This window comes from Schistocerca gregaria, chromosome 6, assembly GCF_023897955.1.
Source record: "Schistocerca gregaria isolate iqSchGreg1 chromosome 6, iqSchGreg1.2, whole genome shotgun sequence".
Lineage (NCBI taxonomy): Eukaryota > Metazoa > Arthropoda > Insecta > Orthoptera > Acrididae > Schistocerca > Schistocerca gregaria.
Window position 1 is genome coordinate 577,606,366 of NC_064925.1, and position 22,983 is coordinate 577,629,348.

Consider the following 22,983-nt stretch of genomic DNA (forward strand, 5'->3'; position numbering starts at 1 on the left):
AATCAAGTAATGGTTTTTGAAGGACAAGGACAAGATGTTTGCCTTTGAATGTTACCTTCATTTAAAAATCAGCATAGATGTTCAATATGTATACAGTATCCATAAATGTATGAGAACTTTCAATACAAACCTGTTCAAATACAACAAAAATTTTGAAGTTGGTAGAAATTAATGTAATTTCGGCCGGTGTTTCACAAATTTGCCAATTTTTTAGCAGAGCATGAGATTGTTGTAGTCGTTAGTTCTTAGTTTCACACTTATCCCTTGCACTTAAAACTCCGTAAGAACAGGAACCACGCATTCATGTAATTGCTTCACCTCAATGGGACATGAATCCACCATCTTTAGTGCAGGTGCACAATTGTATTCAACCAGCTGTGGGAATCTCAGAGCAGCAAGCTCGGAGGACGTGGATAGGGACTCTATTGGTTATGAACTGTAGATTTACCTGAAGAAACTGCAAGAAGGTGGGAATTCAAGGAGATGGGACCTGGATAAACTGACTAATTCAGAGGTTGTTCAGAGTTTCAGGCAGGGCAGAGCATAAGGGAACAATTGACAGGAATGGGGGAAAGAAATACAGTAGAAGAAGAATGGAGAGAAGGAAACGTAGTAGGTGGATATGGATTGGGGCTAAGAAATGAAAGAGGAAGCCGCCTGGTAGAATTTTGCACAGAGCACAACTTAGTCAGAGCTAACACTTGGTTTAAGAATCATGAAAGAAGGTTGAAAACATGGAAGAACCCTGGAGATACTAAAAGGTATCAGATAGATTATATAATGGGCAGTTTGTTGCTGGTCATTCCCACATAGAAAGCGTCACAGTGCAGGCAGGTCAGCTGGTAAATCACGTGGGTGCTTTCACACGTGGCTCTCCCTTTGATCGTGTACACCTTCCGGGTTACAGGACTGGAGTAGGTGGTGGTGGAAGGGTGCATAGGACAGGTTTTACACCGGGGGCGGTTGCAAGGGTAGGAGCCAGAGGGTAGGGAAGGTGGTTTGGCAATTTCATAGGGATGAAACAAAGGGTGAAATCTGAATGTACCGTCTGCAAACATAGCAAGCGCTGCTCTCACTGGCCTAGGGGTCAGTGGAAGAAACACAAATGAATTTGGGGGGGGGGGGGGGTTGCAGCCATTGCATGCAGTGCGCACTGCATAATTATGACTCACATCAATCATCTATAGTAGAAATCTCTCGTAGAATTAACAAGGTTTTGTAAAACCTAACTTATAAGGCCACTCCATTTCAAATTGGAACTTATTTGTACTCATGAATATGAAATTAAATTAAAATGGTGAAACACTTATTACTGTTACACTGCAAATAATGGCTCTGAGGGATGAAGTAGTGAAGGCAGCAGAGGATCAAGTAGGTAAAAAGACGAGGGCTAGTGGAATACAAACGCCTCAAAAATGACTGTTAGATGCGGACCTCGGGGAGGATCAGTTTGGATTCCGTAGAAATACTGGAACACATGAGGCAACACTGACGTTACGACTTATCTTAGAAGAAAGATTAAGGAAACGCAAACCTACGTTTCTAGCATTTGTAGACTTAGAGAAAGCTTTTGACAATGTTGACTGGAATACTCTTTTTCAAATTCTAAAGGTGGCATGGGTAAAATACAGGGAGCGAAAGGCTATTTACAATTTGTACAGAAACCAGATGGCAGTTATAAGAGTCGAGCGGCATGAAAGGGAAGCAGTGGTTGGGAAGGGAGTGAGACAGGGTTGTAGCCTCTCCCCGATGTTATTCAATCTGTATATTGAGCAAGCAGGAAAGGAAACAAAAGAAAAATTCGGAATAGGTATTAAAATCCATGGAGAAGAAATAAAAACTTTGAGGTTCGCCGATGACATTTTAATTCTGTCAGAGACAGCAAAGAACTTGCAAGAGCACTTGAATGGAATGGACAGTGTCTCTAAAGGAGTATATAAGATGAACATCAACAAAAGCAAAACGAGGATTATGGAATGTAGTCGAGTGAAGTCGGGTGATGCTGAGGGAATTAGATTAGGAAATGAGACACTTAAAGTAGTAAATGAGTTTTGCTATTTGGGGAGCAAAATAACTGATGATGGTCGAAGTAGAGAGGATATCAAATGTAGACTGGCAATTGCAAGGAAAGCGTTCCTGAAGAAGAGAAATTTGTTAACATCGAGTATAGATTTAAGTGTCAGGAAGTCTTTTCTGAAAGTATTTGTATGGAGTGTACCCATGATGGAAGTGAAACATGGACGATAAATAGTTTGGACATGATGAGAATAGAAGCTTTTGAAATGTGGTACTACAGAAGAATGCTGAAGATTAGATGGGTTGATCACATAACTAATGAGGAGGTATTGAATATGCTTGGAGAGAAAAGAAGTTTGTGGCACAACTTGACTAGAAGAAGGTATCGGTTGGTAGGACATGTTCTGAGGCATTAAGGGATCATCAATTTAGTATTGGAGGGCAGTGTGGAGGGTAAAAATTGTAGAGGGAGACCAAGAGATTAAAACACTAAGCAGATTCAGAAGGATGTAGGTTCAGTAGATACTGGGAGATGAAGCAGCTTGCACAGGGTATAGTAGCATGGAGAGCTGCATCAGGACTGAAGACCACAACAACAACAACAACAACAACAACATGACCACCAGTAAACTGACTGACTGCATAATGGGCTTAGAAGATCTTTTGACCTGAAGAACACATAGTAGACAGTTGCTGAACATGTTCTACAGCTTGACCCAAAGGACCAGAGCTGTTTAAATATATTCCTTGTGTAATTAACTTGGCTATCTTCTCCAATGCTTTTGAATCCCATAATATTTTTTTTTCTTATCTGCAATTGCTCTCTGCAAACCACCATGAGATGCATGGCAGAGGGTATGTCCCATTGTACCACTTATTAGGGTTTCTTGCTGATCCATTCATGTATGGAGTGTAGGAAGAATGATTGTTTGAATTCCTCTGTGTGTGCAGTAATAATTATTCTAATCTTATCCTCACGATCCCTGTGTGAACAATATGTAGGGGGTTGTAGTCTGTCGTTTAAAGCTGGTTCTTGAAACTTTGTTAATAGGCTTTCTTAGGGTATTACATCTGTTTTTAAGAGTCTGCCATTTCAGTTCCTTCAGTATCTCTGTGACGCTATCCAATGGACTAAACAAACCTGTGACCATTCGTGCTGCCCTTCTCTGTATATGTTCAATATCCCCTGTTAGTCGTATCTGGTATGGGTCCCACATACTTGAGCAATATTCTAGGATGGGTCTCACGAGTGCTTTCTAAGCAATCTCTTTTGTAGACTGACTGCACTTCCCCAGTATTCTACCAATAAACCGAAGCCTACCGCCTGCTTTACCCACGACTGAACTTATGTGATCATTTCATTTCATATCCCTTCAGAGTGTTACACCCAGGTATTTGTATGATGAGTTGGTCAATTCCAACAATGACTCACTGATATTATAGTCATAGCATACTACATTTTTTCATTTTGTGGAGTTCACAGTTTTACATTTCTAAACATTTAGAGCAAGTTACCAATCCCTGCATCAACTTGAAATCTTATCAATATCTGATTGAATATTTATGCAGCTTCTCTCAGATAGTGCTTCATTATAGATAACTGCACCATCTTCAAAAAGCTTGATTTTATTATCAATATTGTCTGCAAGGTCATTAATATACAACATGAACAGCAAGGGCCCCAATACACTTCCCTGGGGCACACCAAAGTAACTTCTACATCTGACAATGACCCTCCATACAAGGCAACATACTGTGTCCTCCTTACCAAAAACTCCTAAAGCCAGTGACAAGTTTCATTTGGTACTCCACATGATCGTACTTTTGACAATAAACATAGGTGTGGTACTGAGTCAAATGCTTTTCGGAAATCAAGAAACACTGCATCTACCTAACTGCCGTGATCTAAAGCTTTCAGTATGTCATGTGAGAAAAGTGCGAGTTGGGTTTCAAATGATCGATCTTTTCAAAAACCATGTTGGTCAGCATTGAGAGGGTCATTCTGTTCAAGATACCTCATTATGTTTGAGCTCATAATATATATTCTAAGATTCTACAACAAATCAATGTCAAGGATATTGGACAGTTGTTTTGTGGATCACTTCTACTACCCTTGGTGTAGACAAATGTGACCTGTGCATTTTTCCAAGAACTGGGCATGGTTTTTTGTTTGAGGAATCTAAGACAGATTATAATGAGAAAAGGGGCTAACTCATCCTCAAATTCAGTATAGAATCTGACAAATTCCAGTGGGACTTGGAGTTTTGTTCAGTTTTAAAAATCTCAGCGGTTTCTCAGCACCACTGATACTAATACTCATTTCACTCGTCTTTTCTATGTTAAGAGGATTAAGTTGGGGTAATTCTCCTGTGTTGTCCTTTGTAAAGGAACATTTGAAAACAATGTTAAGCATTTCAGCTTTTGTTTTGGTACCCTCAATTTCAGTTCCTGTCTCATTCACTAGGAACTGGAGATTAACTTCGGTGCCACTGACAGCCTAACTTTGGTGCCACTGATAGTCTTTACATATGACCAGAATTTCTTTGGATTTTGTGAAAATGTCATCTGACAATTTTCTGCTCGGGTAGTCATTGAAGGCATCACTCATTGCTCTCTTGACAGTCAAACGTGTTTCATTTAGCATCTCTCTATCTATAGCTGTACACTTTGTTTTACACCTATTATGCAATATTTTCTGTTTCTTTAGAAGTTTCTTTACAGTGACTGTATACCGTGGAGGTTCCCTCCCATTACGAACTGTTCTACTGGGTACATATCTATCCAGTGCATGTTCAGCTATTCTTTTAAACTTGTGCCAGAGTTCATCTACATGCACCTGACCTGTGCTGAAAGTTTCAAGTTCCTCATTGAGACATGACATTACAGATTTTTGATCTAGTTTACTGAACACGTATATCTTTTTGCTTGTTTCAGTTGTTGTTTGTACTTTGATAATCATTATTGCCACAACCATGTTATCATCACTGATACCAGTTTTAATGTATCCTCAAAGAGGTCACATCTATTTGTTGCCGTTAGATCCAATATACGAGGGTGGTTTGAAAAGTTCTCGGAATCATCACGAGAGGTCAGCGCTAGCGCAACGAGTTTTTCACGTGATATTCATTGGACTGTTGCCTCTAAACATGTGCCACATCGGTGCTCTTGGAAGAGAGCTGTGGTGGTGACGTGGCTCTGTTGCTGTTCCCACATAATGATTTGCGAAGATGGAAAAAATAGAGATTTGAGCAGTGATTAAGTACTTCGTAAAGAAAGGTATGAAAGCAAAGGACAATCAGCTGATTTCTAGAATACATTGGGGGACTCTGTTCCTTCATATTCAACTTTTGCCAAGTGGACAAATGAATTTAAATTTCGTCTGGAGAGCTTAGGTGATGATCCATCCAGTGGTTGTCCAAAATGTGTCACTGCTCCAGAAACCATTGCAAAAGTGCATAAAATGGTCATGCAGGATCGCCAATTGAAAGTGCATGAAATTGTTCATGCTTGCCAGCTGTCATCTGAAAGGGTGTATCACATTTTAACTGAAGAATTAGAAATGAAAAAATTATGTGCAGCCGGGTGCCATGACTCTGGACGCTATATCAAAAACGCATGAGAATGGACATATTGGAACAACGTTTGGCCCGTTGTAGGAGAAACAAACAAGATTTTTTGTCCCAGTTTGTGACCACAGATGAAACTTGGGTGCACTACTACACCCCAGAGACAAAACAACAGTCAAAGCAGAGGGAATATGCTGATTCTCCACCACCAAAGAAAGCAAAGACAATTCCTTCGGCAGGAAAGGTCACGGCATCAGTGTTCTGGGATGTGAAGGGGGTTCTGTTTATAGATAATCTTGCAGTAAAACTAGAAAACATTGTAAATTGGTAGTCCCTTTAAATTTACCTAGAATCTGGAAGTTTTGGCACCATAGTAAATACATTAATGAAGCTGAACCAAATTTTAACTTTGTAACCATATTATTCTCCGATACAAGGTGTTTTGAACAGGCCAGTTTGGAGGCGAAAGATTGCTACTAGAGCATGGAGCTTGTACCAGCTTCACTGAACAACCACCCTCCACTATAGAGGAAAAAAGGGATTAGTTTTTAGTGCCCAAATTGGGAAATCCATGATAAATTGTGGATTATGCTAGAGACTTTTCTTAATCTCTAATAGAGTAATTATTTCTGTGATAAAGGACAGCTGTTCCATACACCATTGGCACCCAAGAACATTTTTTGGTTCCTGGTCAATGCAGCAGTTGTGAAGGAATTGTGGATGACCTACACACAGGTGAACAAGTGTGAAATGGAATACGTACACTCTGATACAGCTAGTTTCTGCTGTGTGAATTCATGATAGTGAGGTCGTATGTCTCGGGTACCTGCAGTTTTAAATTGTCATGAAAGGCACAGTATTATCGGTTTTTCAAGGGTTTTGTAATTGATCTTTTTGTGTAATAACTACATGGGACTTAAAGTAACCTTATATAAGTGCTTTTCTGATTTTTATATTTACCTTTATCATTTTTTGTACCACCTGTGTGGAACACCATGTGACGAGTGGAATGCTACTAGAACTTTTCGTTTTAGAGCAAGTAGAAATAACACTGAACTAACTGGTAGTTAATGAGGTTATTAATGGTGAAATGTGGAGCTAAAGTAGGCTCCAAAACCAAAACATGCCAGGTGCTTTCATTGTGGAAATATTATGTATCAGTAAAAATCAGTATAGTAGAATGATCTGTAAATTATCTACTGAAAGGAGAGTAATTTTTACCCAAAAACGTATCACTTCATATTATTAATGAGAACAGAAAAGTATTTAGCATCATATTCTTCAGTAGGTGGATTTGAAATGTCAGCTACAGACTGAAAATTACAGGTAATATTAATACTATTTTAGGTTACCTTGCTGTGTGGTGCAAGTGAGAACTGACTAATGAGAACTCAAGGGAACAAATAATGAGCATAAAGTTGGCATCACAAAATAACAAAAACAGTGTAATTTTCCACCATCTCTTTAAATGTCTCCACCCACAGCATGTCAGAAATTATTAGGAGAGATAGAAAAGCCAACGGGTGGACCAAGGAACTGATTGGAGTACATGTAGTAAGTGTGGCTGTGATGAAAATGAGATGGAGATGGTAGAGACTCGTAACAAAGTGAGTGTGATGTAGACTGTTTTAATAATTTTATTAAAAGGCAAGTTGTTACTCACCATATAATGGAGATCCTGAGTCGCAGATAGGCACAACAAAAAGACAGTCACAAACAAAGCTTTCGGCCTTCGTCAAAAGTGTGTGTGTGTATGTGTGGCCTTACAGGCTGAAAGCTTTATTTGTGACTGTCTTTTTGTAATGCCTATATAGAATCTCTGCTATGTGGTGAGTAGCAACCTTTTCATAATACTGTTACATACCAGCCTGGATTTTTCTAGACTGTTGTAATCAATTTAAAAAAATGGAGGATAGGTGGACCAAGGAAATTCTTTGCCGGATTCTTAGAGATAAGAAAAGACCATCACAAGTTCCTGGTGGATGGTGGGTAAATGTCATTAGAAAACATGCAGGAACACATCTATGTTTGTACTTTAAGACTGTAACAAGTGGAAATTTATGAAGCAGGACTATTTCCAGCAGTGTGAGGCATATAGCCGAGATCTGAGTGATGTTTGGTGGCGAGCCACCAGATTTCTAACACTGACCAAACATTGGTTGCTACTACATACCTGAGTCTGATTCACTACATTGGTGACTGTTTCACGCAGGTTTAAATCTGCTTTGTCGAAAACTTGCTGTTCATTATGTTAATGGAATTTTTAGAAATTAAAGGGATTGTAAAATTTTGGGAACCTATTATGCCAAAAAATTTCAGCAGAGGCAGTTTGGCCAACAATAAGTGATGTTTTAACACAAAACTGTTTATTGTGGTGATTAATTTTGTATCTTGTTATAGTGTGAATTTTTTTTTCTTAATGACATTAGGAATTAATTAATGAAGATTTCATTGTTGTTACTGACTGTTGTGCAGAAAGTGGTAAGACAGTCTTCTACAATGAGATGAGTAAAGTCTTAGAAGGAGATTCTTTTACGAAAAGATTTCTTCTTTAAATGTAACAGTTTGCAGGTAATTTTCAAGTGTCTTTTGAGAAGTATGGTGAGACTATGATATTATGCCTGTGTAGAATTTTCTTAAGAGGGTTATAAAATGTAATATGCTTTTTGGAAAAAGTCCAAATTTCAAGTACAGTTTGATTCTTGGCTGTCTAACCACAAATTATGGATTGCATTCAGTCACGATTGGCAGAGAAAAAAGTGACAGCGTCTGGCATCTTAATTTATTTTATTTTCTCTTTTTTTTCCCTAGGTTTCTGGCGTATTTTGGAACATGACTATCATTTTCGAATTATGACCCAGATACTAAATCTAGTTGAGCACAACTCTTGGCCACTCGATAGTGTCAGCAAATATGAGACATTGGAGAGTTTGAGTGAAATAGTTCCACCTGAAATATTAAGCCAGTGTTTCGAATGGTATGCAAAGCCCACTGGAAAAATGGACAGTGCTGGTGAGTACAGGACATTTGAAATCACAAAATTGCTATTACTGTGTTATTAGTGAAGACATGAAAGTTTTCTATGATAATTATTTATAACAAGAACTCATTGCTAAAGCATTGGCAAGGATGTGGTACAGAGTTCTGATGTGATGTGGTTTTAATTTGCCAGGAATATTGGTATTAGCACACATTTGCTCTCCGAGAGTTTTGTTCCTCAAAAATTTTATCTTGCATTTTGTAGCCAAATACCTCTAAATCCCCAGTGCTGTTCGTTCTGAAAATTATGAAGATTTAAATATTAGTATATTTGGCTTCTATTTGCTACTATTACAGTATTTGATTTAGGAGGTAGGCTTTCAACAAAATTGTTACAGTCTTTATTTTAGATTTCTCCTGAAACTTGGGAATACTTTTTGGCAACTTTGTTAATGGACTGATCTACCAAGCGACCATCACCATAGTAAGTCCGATACACATTAAGACTTATCTATGCGTAAAATATATTGTTGGACATCTCCTGCATCCACAAGGTATACTTTCAGTGTATTGCTGGCCCACCATCTGTTGGTGTATGAAAGAACTCATAGCATAAAATGGCTGTACTCTTGCAGTGGATATTTTACGAGGTGTGATCAAAAAGTAACACGAATTTTTTAATTTCACGGGCTTTATACATCTAATTTTCGAAACTTTTTTTGTCTTGGTACACATGGCCTTTGTGTATTTTGCATTGTCGGCTGGTTTGAATATTAAATTTCTTGTTGACAGTCAAGAATGTTATATGTGTTTTAGAATGCTTGCTGAATATTTTGTTTAAAAAAAAGGCTCAAAGAATGTGTGTTAAATTTTGCTTCAAAATGGAACAAAGTGCAGCACTGCATTCGAAAAGCTGGCAGTGGTTTTTGGCAAATCAACTATGAGTGAGACAAGCATTGACATGTGGTATAAATAAATGTTTCAAAGAGGGTTGGGAAGACGTTCATGATGACAATAATGACTGTTCTGGAAGCCCTAGCACATCATTGATGGCAATGTGAAAGAAATTGGGTCTGGAAAATCACTGAGTCACCATCAGAGAGGTTGCTGATGATGTTGACATATCCTTTGGATCATGCAAAGCAATTCCTCCTCCTCCTCCTCATCGTTTTTGCAGGGAATGTATAGCAGCAAAGTTTGTTCCGAAATTGTTGAATTTCGACCAGAAACGACATCACGTAGACGTTGCTGAGGAATTACGGGTATGATGTCAAAACCAAAGCCCAATTGTCCTAGTGGAAACTGCCTGAAGAGCCAAAACTGGTAAAAATTGATAAGTTCGATCATTTATGAAGGTTCTTCTCGCTGTTGTCTTCGATTGCAATGGGATGGTGCATTGTGCGTTCATGACGTGGTCAGTATGGAATACTACCTAGAAGTAGTGCACTATTTGCGTTAAGCAATTTGAAGAAAACAATCAGAATTGTGATAATCACTTCTGGAAGTTTTCGACTATCCTCCCGCTCATATCTAATGCTTGTTCATGATTTTTTGGCAAAAACAAAACCATTATGTTGCCTCAACCACCGTACTCACCGGACATGGCCCCCTGCAACTTCTTTCTTTTCCTGAGGCTGAAGGAAACCATGAAAGAACATCATTTTGGCGCCATTTATGAAATAAAGACAGAGTTGCTGAAGGAGTTGAACACCACAGTGAAAAGTGAGTTCCAGAAGAGCTTCAAAGATTGGAAAAAGTGCTGGCATACATGTATTATATCTGAGGGGGATTACTTTGAAGGGGACAAAACTGATGTTGATGAATAAATAAAGATTCTTTAAGAAAACAAAAAATCCCATTACTTTTTGATCACACCTCATAGACCCAATGTAGCACTAGAATTGTAATAGAAGTTCCTCTGCGGCCAGTATTTGCAACTTCCCATGGGAAAAAATTTGCAAACAGTGTGCCCGCAGCAGAAACAACAGTCTGAATGATTAAGACACTGACTTCTTAAGTGATGTCAGGTTTTCCACATTCATTTAATTCACAAACTACATGACAAACCCAAAGATTGGTAAAAGTATAGGAGAATGTGTATGTAAAAACACACAATTATTTATTGAAGCACATAACTGCTCCCGTAATACAGCAGACTACGTGTATGAGGAAAGCAATTTCACCTCATGAGGGACTGACTGATGTTATGCTTCCTAGAAGAACTCTCAAAGATTTTGAATTTTTAACTGTAAATTACAAGCATGTAGTGTGCTTGTGAATCTATATACACACTTGTGAAGAAAATTTTCTTGAAAGTGAGTAAAGTACTTTGATTTGAAAAGATTTCTCTATTTTACTTGACTGTATGCAGTATACAACCCACTTGAATTTCCTTTTTATTGTCATTTCTTTGTTTTCAGCTGGGTCAAGTGCTCTCATTTTTTGTATTAAAGATCCACAAATAGCTGCCTTCTGATGCCAGTTGCTGTGTTCTTCGTGTTTACTTCCGACAAACACGTGTGACTCTTATATTATTATAATAAATTCCACAATTAACTCCCAGCAACAAAGACAAGTATCAGCTATTTTAGAATTCAGTGCACGCAAACATTAGAAGCAATAGATCGAACAAACGCAAGAGTTAGATCATTTCATGTGTCAGATTTGCTGTGTTTGCAGTTCACATACACTGTTTGCTATGTGCAGACATGATGTGTTCATACAGACCATAGTGTGTGATCCACCATTTACTCTTTTAAGTTTAGTGAAGTTTAGAGTCAGCCTTTGAGCAGGCACATCTGGCAAATCCACCAGATTTCCTTTAAATTGTGAAGAATCGTCCTAACTTGTGGACAGAAGCATTATGAAGTTCATAGAGGAAGGGTTGAATTTTAAAATGTTGCGCTAGTTTAGTAAGCATTCTGTTGTGCTTATGTGTAAAATGTTTACCTTTTTCATTTTGCAGGGAATCCACTGTACAGGTTACGTGAAAGAGAAGTGTGCAGGTTTTTAGCAGAAGTTTTGCTGCGTCCAGCTGGGCAGTTCAACCTGCAGGACTTCATGCTGGCATGGGGACAATGTGTTCCAGAAGGTAATATTCTCATTTAACAACGTTCTGAGTCAGTTGCTGCCAAAAATTCTTGTAACTTCTTTTTTGTCAAAAAAAAGGGGGGGGGGGGGGGAATGAGAATGAGAGAGACAAGCACAATATCATGAAAAAGATAGGTCTACTCACCATATAGCAGAGATGTTGAGCCGCAGGCAGGCACAACAAAAAGACTACTGAACATGTAAGCTTTTGGCCAGATGGCCTTTTTCAAAATAGACAACATACACACACATTCATGCAAATACAGACCACACACATGTACAGACACAGAATATGGCCCTGGCAGTCAGAGACAGTGGTCATGTGTGTGTGAGGTGCATTTGCATGATTGTGTGTGTGTGTGTGTGTGTGTGTGTGTGTTTGTTTGTGTTTGTGTTGTCTTTTTGTTGTGCTTGTCTGTGGCTCGACACCTCCATTGTATGGTGAATAGCAATTTATCCTTCTCATAACACTGTCATTATTCCATCCTGGATTTTCCAAAGAGATAAACACAGTTTGCCTTTATAAATTTAGAAACTGCCAACGTTGTAAAGAGTGTGCTTGTTGACCATTTATCTTATTATCCATTAACTCTAAATAAAGTATAAAAAAAACTTCTCAAAAAAACGTTTTACAGTGCTTGCCTATTTGAAAATGGACTTAGGTTCAAGGGAAGCAGGTGTGAAAGCATAATTAATTTGTTTAAATAAAACAGAGCAATAACTAATATAAAGTCAGTCTCTAAAAGTGAACAAAATCTGCAGCTGGGTAACATTCACTATATAATATAATAAAATAATGGAATAGATGATGATAAAATGTTGAAATGTGTGGCTTTTTAAAATGTATTGAATTACTGAGGTTAATTTTTTGGCATGAATGACAAGCACAATAAGCCGAGCTATGCCTGGAAATAAGTTTGTATTAGTTCATATTATTTTGCAGGGCGAAGTAGTTTCTTTCTCCGCTGTAGATTTGTGCTTACCATTCTTTATAATGCTACGTTTGGTCGCCGTGTTCACCTTTGAAGTCTTGACCGTGTTCCCATAAAGCTTATCGGATCTTCGTAGTTTTCCAAAGTACACAGGTGGGCTTCAGTTCGTGTAATTGTTGTACTATTTGAAATAACAACTCACACAACCTTTCTGTTAATAAAACAATACTGTGTTTTTCTAAACGGTGCACATATGAAATACATACTCCTCACTTATTCATAGCGACCCCAAAATGGCGGTCTAGAATTACTCGCTAAAAATGGCGTGCTTCTCACTCGTTCACTAGCTGAGCGCGAATCCTGCCTTCCTCCTACTGGTACCAGAAAAAAATACTCTGTTTTTTAACAACTGAAAGTCAAAAACTACATGACGGTAAGCGTAGGCTCTGTGATGGGCTACCACTTCATCTTCTCTCTTTGCCTTTAAAGAAGACAAAAACATAAAGAAAATGGAAAAGGTTTATCACAAGTACCACGTTACTCCTCTCCCGTGCACAGCAATAAGCTTGTATCTCCTCAGCATGCTGTCCATAAAGTAGTCAAGATGTTACTGCTCAAGCCTGTTTCAATCTTAAATGACAGCTTTCCTGAGGTTGTCCAACTTATGATGAGGGTTCGTGCAGTGATGTACTGTAAATTTCGAAAGGTCTTGACTTTTGGTTGATGAATCCTATCCCAATACTGCATAATTTTTGAATTACCCTTGTCATCTATACATGAGACCAGCCCAGAACAAGACTGACTCGGCTCCCTGCTGAACCTGTGGCACTTCATACCTGAGGAAAGCAATGGAGAATGCAGATTTACTTTTACCCCTGTACACAAATCCACACAGGGCTGTTTGTATTTATTTCCTGTAGTCAAAAAGTATTGAGAAAGATGTCTTGGGAGAGGGAGGGTGGGGGTGGGAGGAGGGATTTGGATTATGCAAGCCATGAGGTTGGTCCAAACTATTATTGAGCAGTATATGCTGCTACAGGATATATACACCCCAGGACAACCGAGAAATCCGGAAAAACTGCGGGATTTTTTTTTCAGCTGGGAGAAAACTGGGAAAAAACCCTGGAACTTTCTAGAATTCCAGGAATTTTTCAGTGTTTTAGTTTTGACTTAAGTTTTTTGTAGTTTTGACTGATAAGAAATGATACTCTAACAAAGAATCGCTGCAACAGAATAATATTGTAGCAATTAAACACAAACAAGAGAAAAACACCAGTATAGAACTTAAGCTGCAATGATTCAATAAGGTGTCATGCTGTCATCATTCAATGTGTTTTGTGTGGAGGAAATGATGATCCGATGCTCAACTGAAAATACTGGTGATTAAAATTTACTATATCTTTTAAACAAAAAAATATACAGAGTTGATATTTACAACATTTGTCATTTTAATGATGCACTTCTGTTTGCAATGTCGATCATTAAGGTCAACCAAAGCATGCAGATTTTAGCATTCAGGTCTTTGTTACAAAACTTGTTAATTTCACTTTAACAGTAAATCCTAAACTATTCAAGATATGGTTAATATTCAAGTTTTATCACCATGAAAATTTATAAAGGCTGGTAGAGTAAAATAACTGTGGCTTCATTCCCTAAATTACTACAGAATTAAATAGTTTTCATAACTGTTTCCCTTTATGGTCGACCTTAGGTCCACCATATTTAACACTGCTATTTCTCCTTGGCCACAGAAGCCTACTACTGGGTTTCCCTATGTTGTAGGTTCTCATCTGTTTCACTCACACACTACAGCGCCTAGGCCTCAATAGACAATAGACGCCTGTGAGTTTCCCCATCTCGTGGTGAATCTGCGCCCTTTGTGGCATCTGGTCCTCGAGGACACGGTTCGTTTCACAATTCCTGTAGGCTGACTCTTTGGGCCATATATTTAATGAGAGCACAATGCTTGTTAATTCAAAACTCAACTGGTAGACTCATGAAGACATACCTAAACTATCCGGAGGAAGCTACTTACATAGACCCAAGAACTGGCTACAACCCCTTATGTATTGCTCACATGATCGTGAGGACAAAATTAGTTTAACTAGAGCAAGCACAGAGACATTTAAAAAAAAATTGTCCCCCCACTCACTAAGTGAATGAAACAGAAAGGAGCACTAATAGCTGGCTGAATGGGATGTACCTTCTGCCTTGCACTTCACAGTGATTTGCAGGGTATAGTTGTAGACGTAGTTGTGTTTGGCCTGCTTGTGTATCGACACACTACAATTGTTAGAGTGCGATATGTTGCTGTGATCTTCAGTCTGGCTTGATGTTCTCCAGGCTAATCAATCATCCCTGCACTACTACTGCAGCTTTCGTACATTTGAACCTGTGTACTGTAGTCAAACTTTGGTCTCTGCTTGAAACATTCACCTGCTACATTTCCTTCCATTACCAAATTGTTGATTACTTGAATAAACATAATATATTGCTTTGGAATTAAAAGGACCTTAATTATTCTCATTCTTGCCACAGTAAAAGTTAAGCTCTAGTTCTACCGAAAACTTTAGGGTAAGTTGTGCTTCTTACTGCACATCTTTTGTACTGTTTAGTGCTTTGCGTCTGTCTCTGTCCTCGTAGTTTCCAGTAGGTGGCTTACCTTTTCTTCCTCCATACCTCGTTCAAGAATTGTGTATTACGCTGTCCAATCTTAAAACTATTCACTTGTGGGGGGGGGGGGGGGGAGAGAGAGAGAGAGAGAGAGAGGGGGGGGGGGGGGGGGGGGGAATTGTAATTGTGTATGTATCTCTTCATGCCCAGTCCACTGCAAATGTTGCTATTTATTTGGTTGGGCTCATTAACAGTTAGGGGTTTTTTTGTCACTGGTTTAGTTATTATTACTTCAATTTTTCAATCATTCTCATGTAATGTGGTTGGCTTGCATTTAAAAAAATTTGTCCTAACAGTTTTACTATGCAATGAGTTTCCACCTTAACTACTAAATTGTCATGCTTTCTCACTAACTGAATTGTTTTGTTAATTTAACAATAAAAGAGAACACTCACCAAATAGCAGAAAGTTGAGTCATCACCGGTCACACTCAGAAGACAAAGAAAATTTGCTAGCTTTCAGATACCCTCCAATACTAAATTGGTGATCCCTTGATGCCTCAGAACATGTCCTACCAACGGATCCCTTCTGCTAGTCAAGTTGTGCCACATACTTCTCTTCTCCCCAATCATATTCAATACCTCCTCATTAGTTATGTGATCCACCCATCTAATCTTCAGCATTCTTCTGTAGCATACATTTCGAAAGCTTCTATTCTCAACTTGTCCAAGCTATTTATTGTCCATGTTTCATTTCCTTTTCAGAAACGCTTTCCTTGCCATTGCCAGTCCTCTCTAGTTCGATCATCATCAGTTATTTTGCTCCCCAAATAGCAAAACTCCTTTACTACTTTACGTGTCTCATTTCCTTATCTAATTTCCTCAGCATCACCCGATTTAATTCGGCTACATTCCATTATCCTAGTTTTCCTTTTGTTGATGTTCATCTTATACCCTCCTTTCAAGACACTGTCCATTCCGTTCAACTGCTCTTCCAAGTCCTTTGCTGTCTCTGACAGAATTACAATGTCATCGGCGAACCTCAAAGTTTTTATTTCTTCTTCATGGATTTTAATACCTACTCCGAATTTTTCTTTTGTTTCCTTCACTGCTTGCTCAATATACAGATTGAATAAGATCGTGGATAGGCTACAACCCTGTCTCACTCCCTTCCCAACCACTGCTTTCCTTTCATGCCCCTTGACTCTTATAAATGCCAGCTGGTTTCTGTACGAATTGTAAATAGCATTTCGCTCCCTGTACTTTACCCCTGCCACCTTCAGAATTTGAGAGACAGTATTCCAGTCAACATTGTCAAAAGCTTTCTCTAAGTCTACAAATGCTAGAAATGAAGGTGTGCCTTTCCTTAATCATTCTTCTAAGATAAGTCGTAGGGTCAGTATTGCATCACGTGTTCCAATATTTCTACGGAATCCTAACCTATCTTCCCCGAGGTCGGCTTCTATCAGTTTTTCCATTCGTCTGTAAAGAATTCACGTTAGTATTTTACAGCTATGACTTATTAAACTAATTGTTCAGTAATTTTCACATCTGTCAGCACCTGCTTTCTTTGGGATTGGAATTACTATATTCTTCTTGAAGTCTGAGGGTATTTCACCAGTCTCGTACATCTTGCTCACCAGATCATAGAGTTTTGTCAGGACTGGCTCTCCCAAGGCCGTCAGTAGTTCTAATGGAATGTTGTCCACTCCCGGGGCCTTGTTTCGACTCAGGTCTTTCAGTGCTCTGTCAATCTCTTCATGCATTATCATATCTCCCATTTCATCTTCATCTACATTCTCTTCCATTTCCATAATATTGTCCTCAAGAACATTGCCCTTGTATAGACACTCTATATACTCCTTCCACCTTTCTGCTTTCCCTTCTTTGCTTAGAACTGGGTTTCCATCTGAGCTCATAATATTCATACAAGTGGTACTCTTTTCTCCAAAGGTCTCTTTAATTTTTCTGTAGGCAGTATCTATCTTACCCCCTAGTGATAAAAGCCTCGACATCCTTACATTTGTCCTCTAGCCATCCCTGCTTAGCCATTTTGCACTTCTTGCCAATCTCATTTTTAGACATTAGTATTCCTTTTTGCCTGCTTCATTTACTGCATTTTTATTTTTTCTCCTTTCATCAATTAAATTCAGTATTTCTTCTGTTACCCAAGTATTTGTACTAGCTCTCGTCTTTTTACCTACTTGATCCTCTGCTGCGTTCACTACTTCATCCCTCAAAGCTACCCATTCTTCTTCTACTGTATTTCTTTCCCCCATTACTGTCAATTATTTCCTTATGCTCTTCCTGAAACTCTGTACAACCTCTGGTTTAGTCAGGTCCCATCTCCTTAAATTCCATCCTTTTTGCAGTTTCTTCAGTTTTAATCTACAGTTCATAAGCAATAGATTGTGGTCAGAGTCCACATCTGCCCCTGGAATGTCTTACAATTTAAATCCTGGTTCCTAAATCTCTGTCTTACCATTATATAACCTATCTGATACCTTTTAGTATCTCCAGGGTTCTTCCATGTATACAACAAAATTCTACCAGGAGGCTTCCTCTTTCATTTCTTATACCCAATCCATATTCACCTACTACGTTTCCTTTTCTCTGTTTTCCTACTACCGAATTCCAGTCACCCATGACTATTAAATTTTCACCTCCCTTCACTATCTGAATAATTCCTTTTATTTCATCATACATTTCTTCAATTTCTTCATCATCTGCAGAGCTAGTTGGCATATAAACTCGTACTACTGTAGTAGGTGTGGGCTTCGTGTCTATCTTGGCCACAATAATGCGTTCACTATGCTGTTTGTAGTAGCTTAGCCGCACTCATACTTTTTTATTCATTATTAAACCGACTCCTGCATTACCCCTATTTGTTTTTGTATTTATAACCTGGTATTCGCTTGACCATAAGTCTTGTTCCTCCTGCCAGCGAACTTCACTAATTCCCACTATATGTAACTTTAACCTATCCATTTCCTTTAAAATTTTCTAACCTACCTGCCTGATTAAGGGATATGACATTCAACGCTCCGATCCATAGAATGCCAGTTTTCTTTCTCCTGATAACGACGTCCTCCTGAGTAGTCCCTGCCCAGAGGTCCGAATGGGGAACTATTTTACCTCCAGAATATTTTATCCAAGAGGACGCCATCATCATTTAACCATACAGTAAAGCTGCATGCCCTTGGGAAAAATTATGGCTGTAGTTTCCCCTTGCTTTCAGCCGTTCGCAGTACCAGCACAGCAAGGCCGTTTTGGTTAGTGTTAAAATGCCAGATCAGTCAGTCATCCAGATTGTTGCCCCTGCAACTACTGAAAAGGCTGCTGCCCCTCTTCAGGAACCACACATTTGTCTGGCCTCTCAACAGATACCCCTCTGTTGTGGTTGCACCTACGGTATGGCTATCTGTATCGCTGAGACATGCAAGCCTCCCCACCAACAGCAAGGTCCATGGTTCTTTGGGGAAGGGGGGGGGGGGGGTCATATATAGTGTGTATCATGCACAAATTCTAGCTCAACAAAACAGTAAGCTTTCTTTTTCTGTTGTGTGTGCTTGTCGGTGACTCAATGCTTCTGTTGTCCAGTGAGCAGTCTCTTCTACTCCTAAATTATTTACAGTCTACCAAAACTTTACCACTAAATTTGAACTGTTTTTTTAATAGATTTATCGTGTTACTGTTGTCTTGGAACATAATCACTGTAATTACAGTTTTACTGTGTGAAAAATAATCCATTTTCTCTCATCATACATCATCAGGAATGAGATTTTGATATTGGCACAATATATTTTTATTAACTTTTTAGCAGCCATATTATTAAACAGTAACTTAATGCTAGAATTATTTTTCAATGTCTTTGTCGGAGAGTGCATTCCTCAGTTAGGAGTGCAGCCTTTGTCTTGCAACAATACAATGCAGTGTCATCATTTCTAAGAATTTTGTGTAATATTTTACCAATGTATGATACTACTTCATATTTCTCATTGTTGTGAAAATAATACAGGGTCCTTGATACATTTTAGTGAAGAAATATGTAAAACCGTGTGGAAGGAAACAGTTTTCATTTTTAGATACTGTATTTTCTGTAATTTTCTTTTTCAAAGGTATGGAGACAAAAGTGGAATACCTTGATGGAATAGCTCTGATGCAGAAGGATTGCAAACCAGAAGTTATTTGGCATTTTCCTGAAGTTGACCTGCCTGAGGACATAAATGAAAGATTTCGTATACTGTTTCAAACTCGAGAGAGGTGGTCATTGAATGAAATATATCCATACATTGAGTAAGTTCAAAAAATACATTAATATGAATATTTTTGTATTATTAATGTACTTGATATTGCCAGAAGTTGTGAAGACTATAGAACTATGCTTGATAAACAGAAGCATTTAACATTTCTTGCACCTCTTTGACATGGGATGTATTTTGCCTTCATATAAAAGAGTAGAGAGCTAGAGTGAGAACCTGCACCACAGTATGAGGCACATCACAAGCTTCAGTTCTGTGTCCTCCTCTGTTCCTCACTTTATAAATGAGCTTCCAGATCTTCAGAGGAATGTTAAAAATTGTAATGTCTATTAATGACCCAAGCACATTAGTCAGAGACCCAAAACTGGTCATATCGAATACATCTCAGGCAATAGCGCTACAGGTCTATAACTGACTCACAGGAGGTCTTAACCCTTTGATTGTAGCAGACATGCTTGCTACCTGCTACGCTGACTCCTACGCTGACTGCTGTGCCACTGTCAGTAATCCACCTACTTGTTCCCTAAGTGCGCTGGGTTGGGCTGCTACCGGTAGCCTTGTCACTCGAGCTTCCTGCTTTGCCCTGTTGTGACGAAGCCAGCTGGGATATTTTTACTTCCCGTCTTCTTTTGCCATCTGTCTCCTTAAAATTCATTTTTTCAGTTTTAACTAATTACCATTAACACATGTGAGTATAATCTGCACTTTCATAAAAGAGCTAGGTTGGCCTTCAGTTTTGCTTAGTTGTTTTATGTATGTAATTGGTTTTCTAATTTATTTTGGCGTTTCCTAGTTAGCAACTTTTGTTATAGGGTGAAATTGGTAATTTTTTCATAACTTAAATTCTGTTGTTGACTTATAGACAAATATAAATTCTATACTAATTATAAACATTTGGAGGAACAACTAATAGTATTCTTAAAGGACCTGTATGGCTCTATTTGAAAACATGTTAGCAAAGCCAGCCCTTCATTAATTTCAAAATAATTAACAGTTTTGTCAAAAGTATTGTTTGTGTAACTATATATTTTAATTTCAGTATTTAAACTAATAATTGCGCTTAACGTTTGTAGCAGAAGAAATTGTTAAAAAGAAACAATTTTTTGATGGTGGTGGTTGTTGGGATGTTTAAGGGGGATGTATTCAATTAATTTAATGAGTTAAGTTTTAATTGTAATTTCTGTAAATTAATCTTTGAACAATATGTAGTTTCAGCACCTACTGTTACCTAAGTTGTTCAGTGTTCTTTGCTATTAGTCCTCAATATCCATTGTTCTCCTTGAATTATTCACTGCACTAACTTGAGAAATATTAAAACAAGCCTTAGCTTACTGTAGATGTTCTTGTAGGTTAAAACATCCTATTATAATGTTTATAAGTGAAAGGGATATATTGATTGTCATGTTCTCATACTGCATTTATTGTGAACAACAGTAGGAACACATTGTCTTCTTTGTTTATCAACCTCTTTTTTTCTGCAGTTGCTGATATACAAATTGTATAGGCCAATTACAATCTTTCGCAATTGTAATGAAAGTATTATTAAGATCCTGTTATGATATGTCTGGGAACCAGTACCTATTGAGACATGAGCAAATTTGTCCTCTTATTCCCATCTGCGTATTATGTAGAAGTAGACATTGTAGGCATTGCTGCTTATTGTTATCAAGTGTCCTGATGTGTTCTTCGGCCATTTTTCACAGTGAATCGTGCACTCTTTCAAATACATCTGGCTCTATTTAGATGTGTCACACACTTTGGTCATGCGCTTCTGTATAAACGTCTGTGCAGTGTTGATGGTTTTGGCATAGCTTTTATATGTCCTCATAGCCAGAAATCCAGTGGATTCAGGACCAGTGTATAGAGAGGCCATGCAACCAGACCACCTATACCAATGCATCACCCTTGAAACTTTGCAATGAGGAACTGTCACACGATCTGTAGAAAATTGGGTGGTGTCCAGTCGTGCATAAACCACAATCATTGTCTTTCTGCAAGGGTAACGTTCTCCAGTAGCAGGGGTACTTCATTACAGAAATCTGTGATGCACAGCACCTGTTAATCTGTTTGGTAAAGTGTGGGACCCTATGAGTCTGTCACTAACAATTCCTGCCCATACATTAATACTGAAGTGATCCTGATGCCTCACCACCATGATTGATTGAGGATTTGCATATCTTGTGATGGCCTTCACCACTGAATACTGCACATTACTTGGCACAAATGAAGCAGCCCACTACTCGACAGGTAAGGGTTTCCGAAATACAATTGAAGGAACAATTCTTCTAATTTTGACCACTATCACATCCTATAGAAATATGAGACACTTTTCTTAAACACCCTGTATCAATAGCAGATTACCTTCTTCTTGGTGTGAATATTGTATCATTATTTTGTGTATGACCAGCTGCTTCATATTTCGCAATGTTCACTACTAACTCTCCTTTTTAAATTTTCATCCCTTCTATGTACCGTATAATATTATAATAAATGATCACCGTATATTACATGTCAAGAGACACCACAGCTTTTTTCAGTATTGCAAAGATGGTTCAGCTGTTCTTACAACAAATATATCACCACAGTGTGTTGTGGTTGGAATACTCAGTACATTTTCATACAGTACTAGTACCTCAGTACTAACAAAAAGTAGGACATTTCTGCTCATGAAATCAGTTTCTCTTCTTTTGATCCTAGGAACCAACCACCATCTCTGCCTTCACCTCTCAAAGCATAAAAGCGTACAACACATGAGGTATGTCCACAAAGTAAGTTCTGTTTGGTTATAAAAAAACAAACGTGTGCAGATACAGAAGAAAATATTTATTTCACAAAAATCTACAACAGTTAAACTACTTTTCTACATATGTTCCGAAATTTTATAGGCACTTGTCATAGTGAGGCACAAGTGTTTGTTTGCCTTCTTCATAGAAGGTTGCTGCCTGTCTATTCAACCATGTGGTAGCGTATTCTTTCAGCTCATCATCATCGTTGAAGTGTTGCCCACGAAGGACAGATTTTAGGTGTAAGAAGAGATGAAAGTCACTAGGAGCAAGGTCCAGGCTGTACAGAGGATGATCAACTGCGTCCCAGTGAAATTCCCGTAAGAGTTGTTTGGTCACATTTGTGGGCATTATCGTGGAAAAAATTACACTTTTTGACAGTAATCCTTGGCGCTTGTTCTGTACTGCGTGGTGCAATTACTTAATTGTGCAGCAGTAACCATGTGCATTGATTGTTTGGCACGTGGTAAGAAATCAATCAGCAAAATGCTTGTCCTGTCCCAAAAAATGGTGCACATGACTTTTCAAGGTGTCAAGGTTTGCTTAGGCTTAACCTTCGTTGGAGATGAAGTGTGCCTCCATTCGATTTGCTTGCTGTTTTGTTTCAGGGGTGTCATACGATACCCAAGTTTCATCCCTCGTGACTATCCGAGAGAAAACAGTCTTCTTCATTGTAGTGTGTCAGAAACTGAAGTGCACTGCCCATCCGTTGTTTTTCATGTTGTTCAGTAAGAAATTTGGGT

At 38.4% G+C, this 22,983-nt stretch overlaps 1 protein-coding gene across 2 annotated transcripts in view; it reads left to right on the forward strand.

Annotated features, from left to right (window-relative positions):
• Nucleotides 1–22,983, forward strand: part of LOC126278111 (sister chromatid cohesion protein DCC1) — a 127,594-nt gene that overhangs the window by 100,634 nt on the left and 3,977 nt on the right. For both annotated transcript variants that reach the window (XM_049977992.1, XM_049977993.1), the window contains 3 exons: nucleotides 8,394–8,594; nucleotides 11,527–11,652; nucleotides 19,314–19,491. In XM_049977992.1, coding sequence (XP_049833949.1) covers nucleotides 8,394–8,594; nucleotides 11,527–11,652; nucleotides 19,314–19,491 — 505 coding nt within the window. The remainder of the gene's footprint in view (nucleotides 1–8,393; nucleotides 8,595–11,526; nucleotides 11,653–19,313; nucleotides 19,492–22,983) is intronic.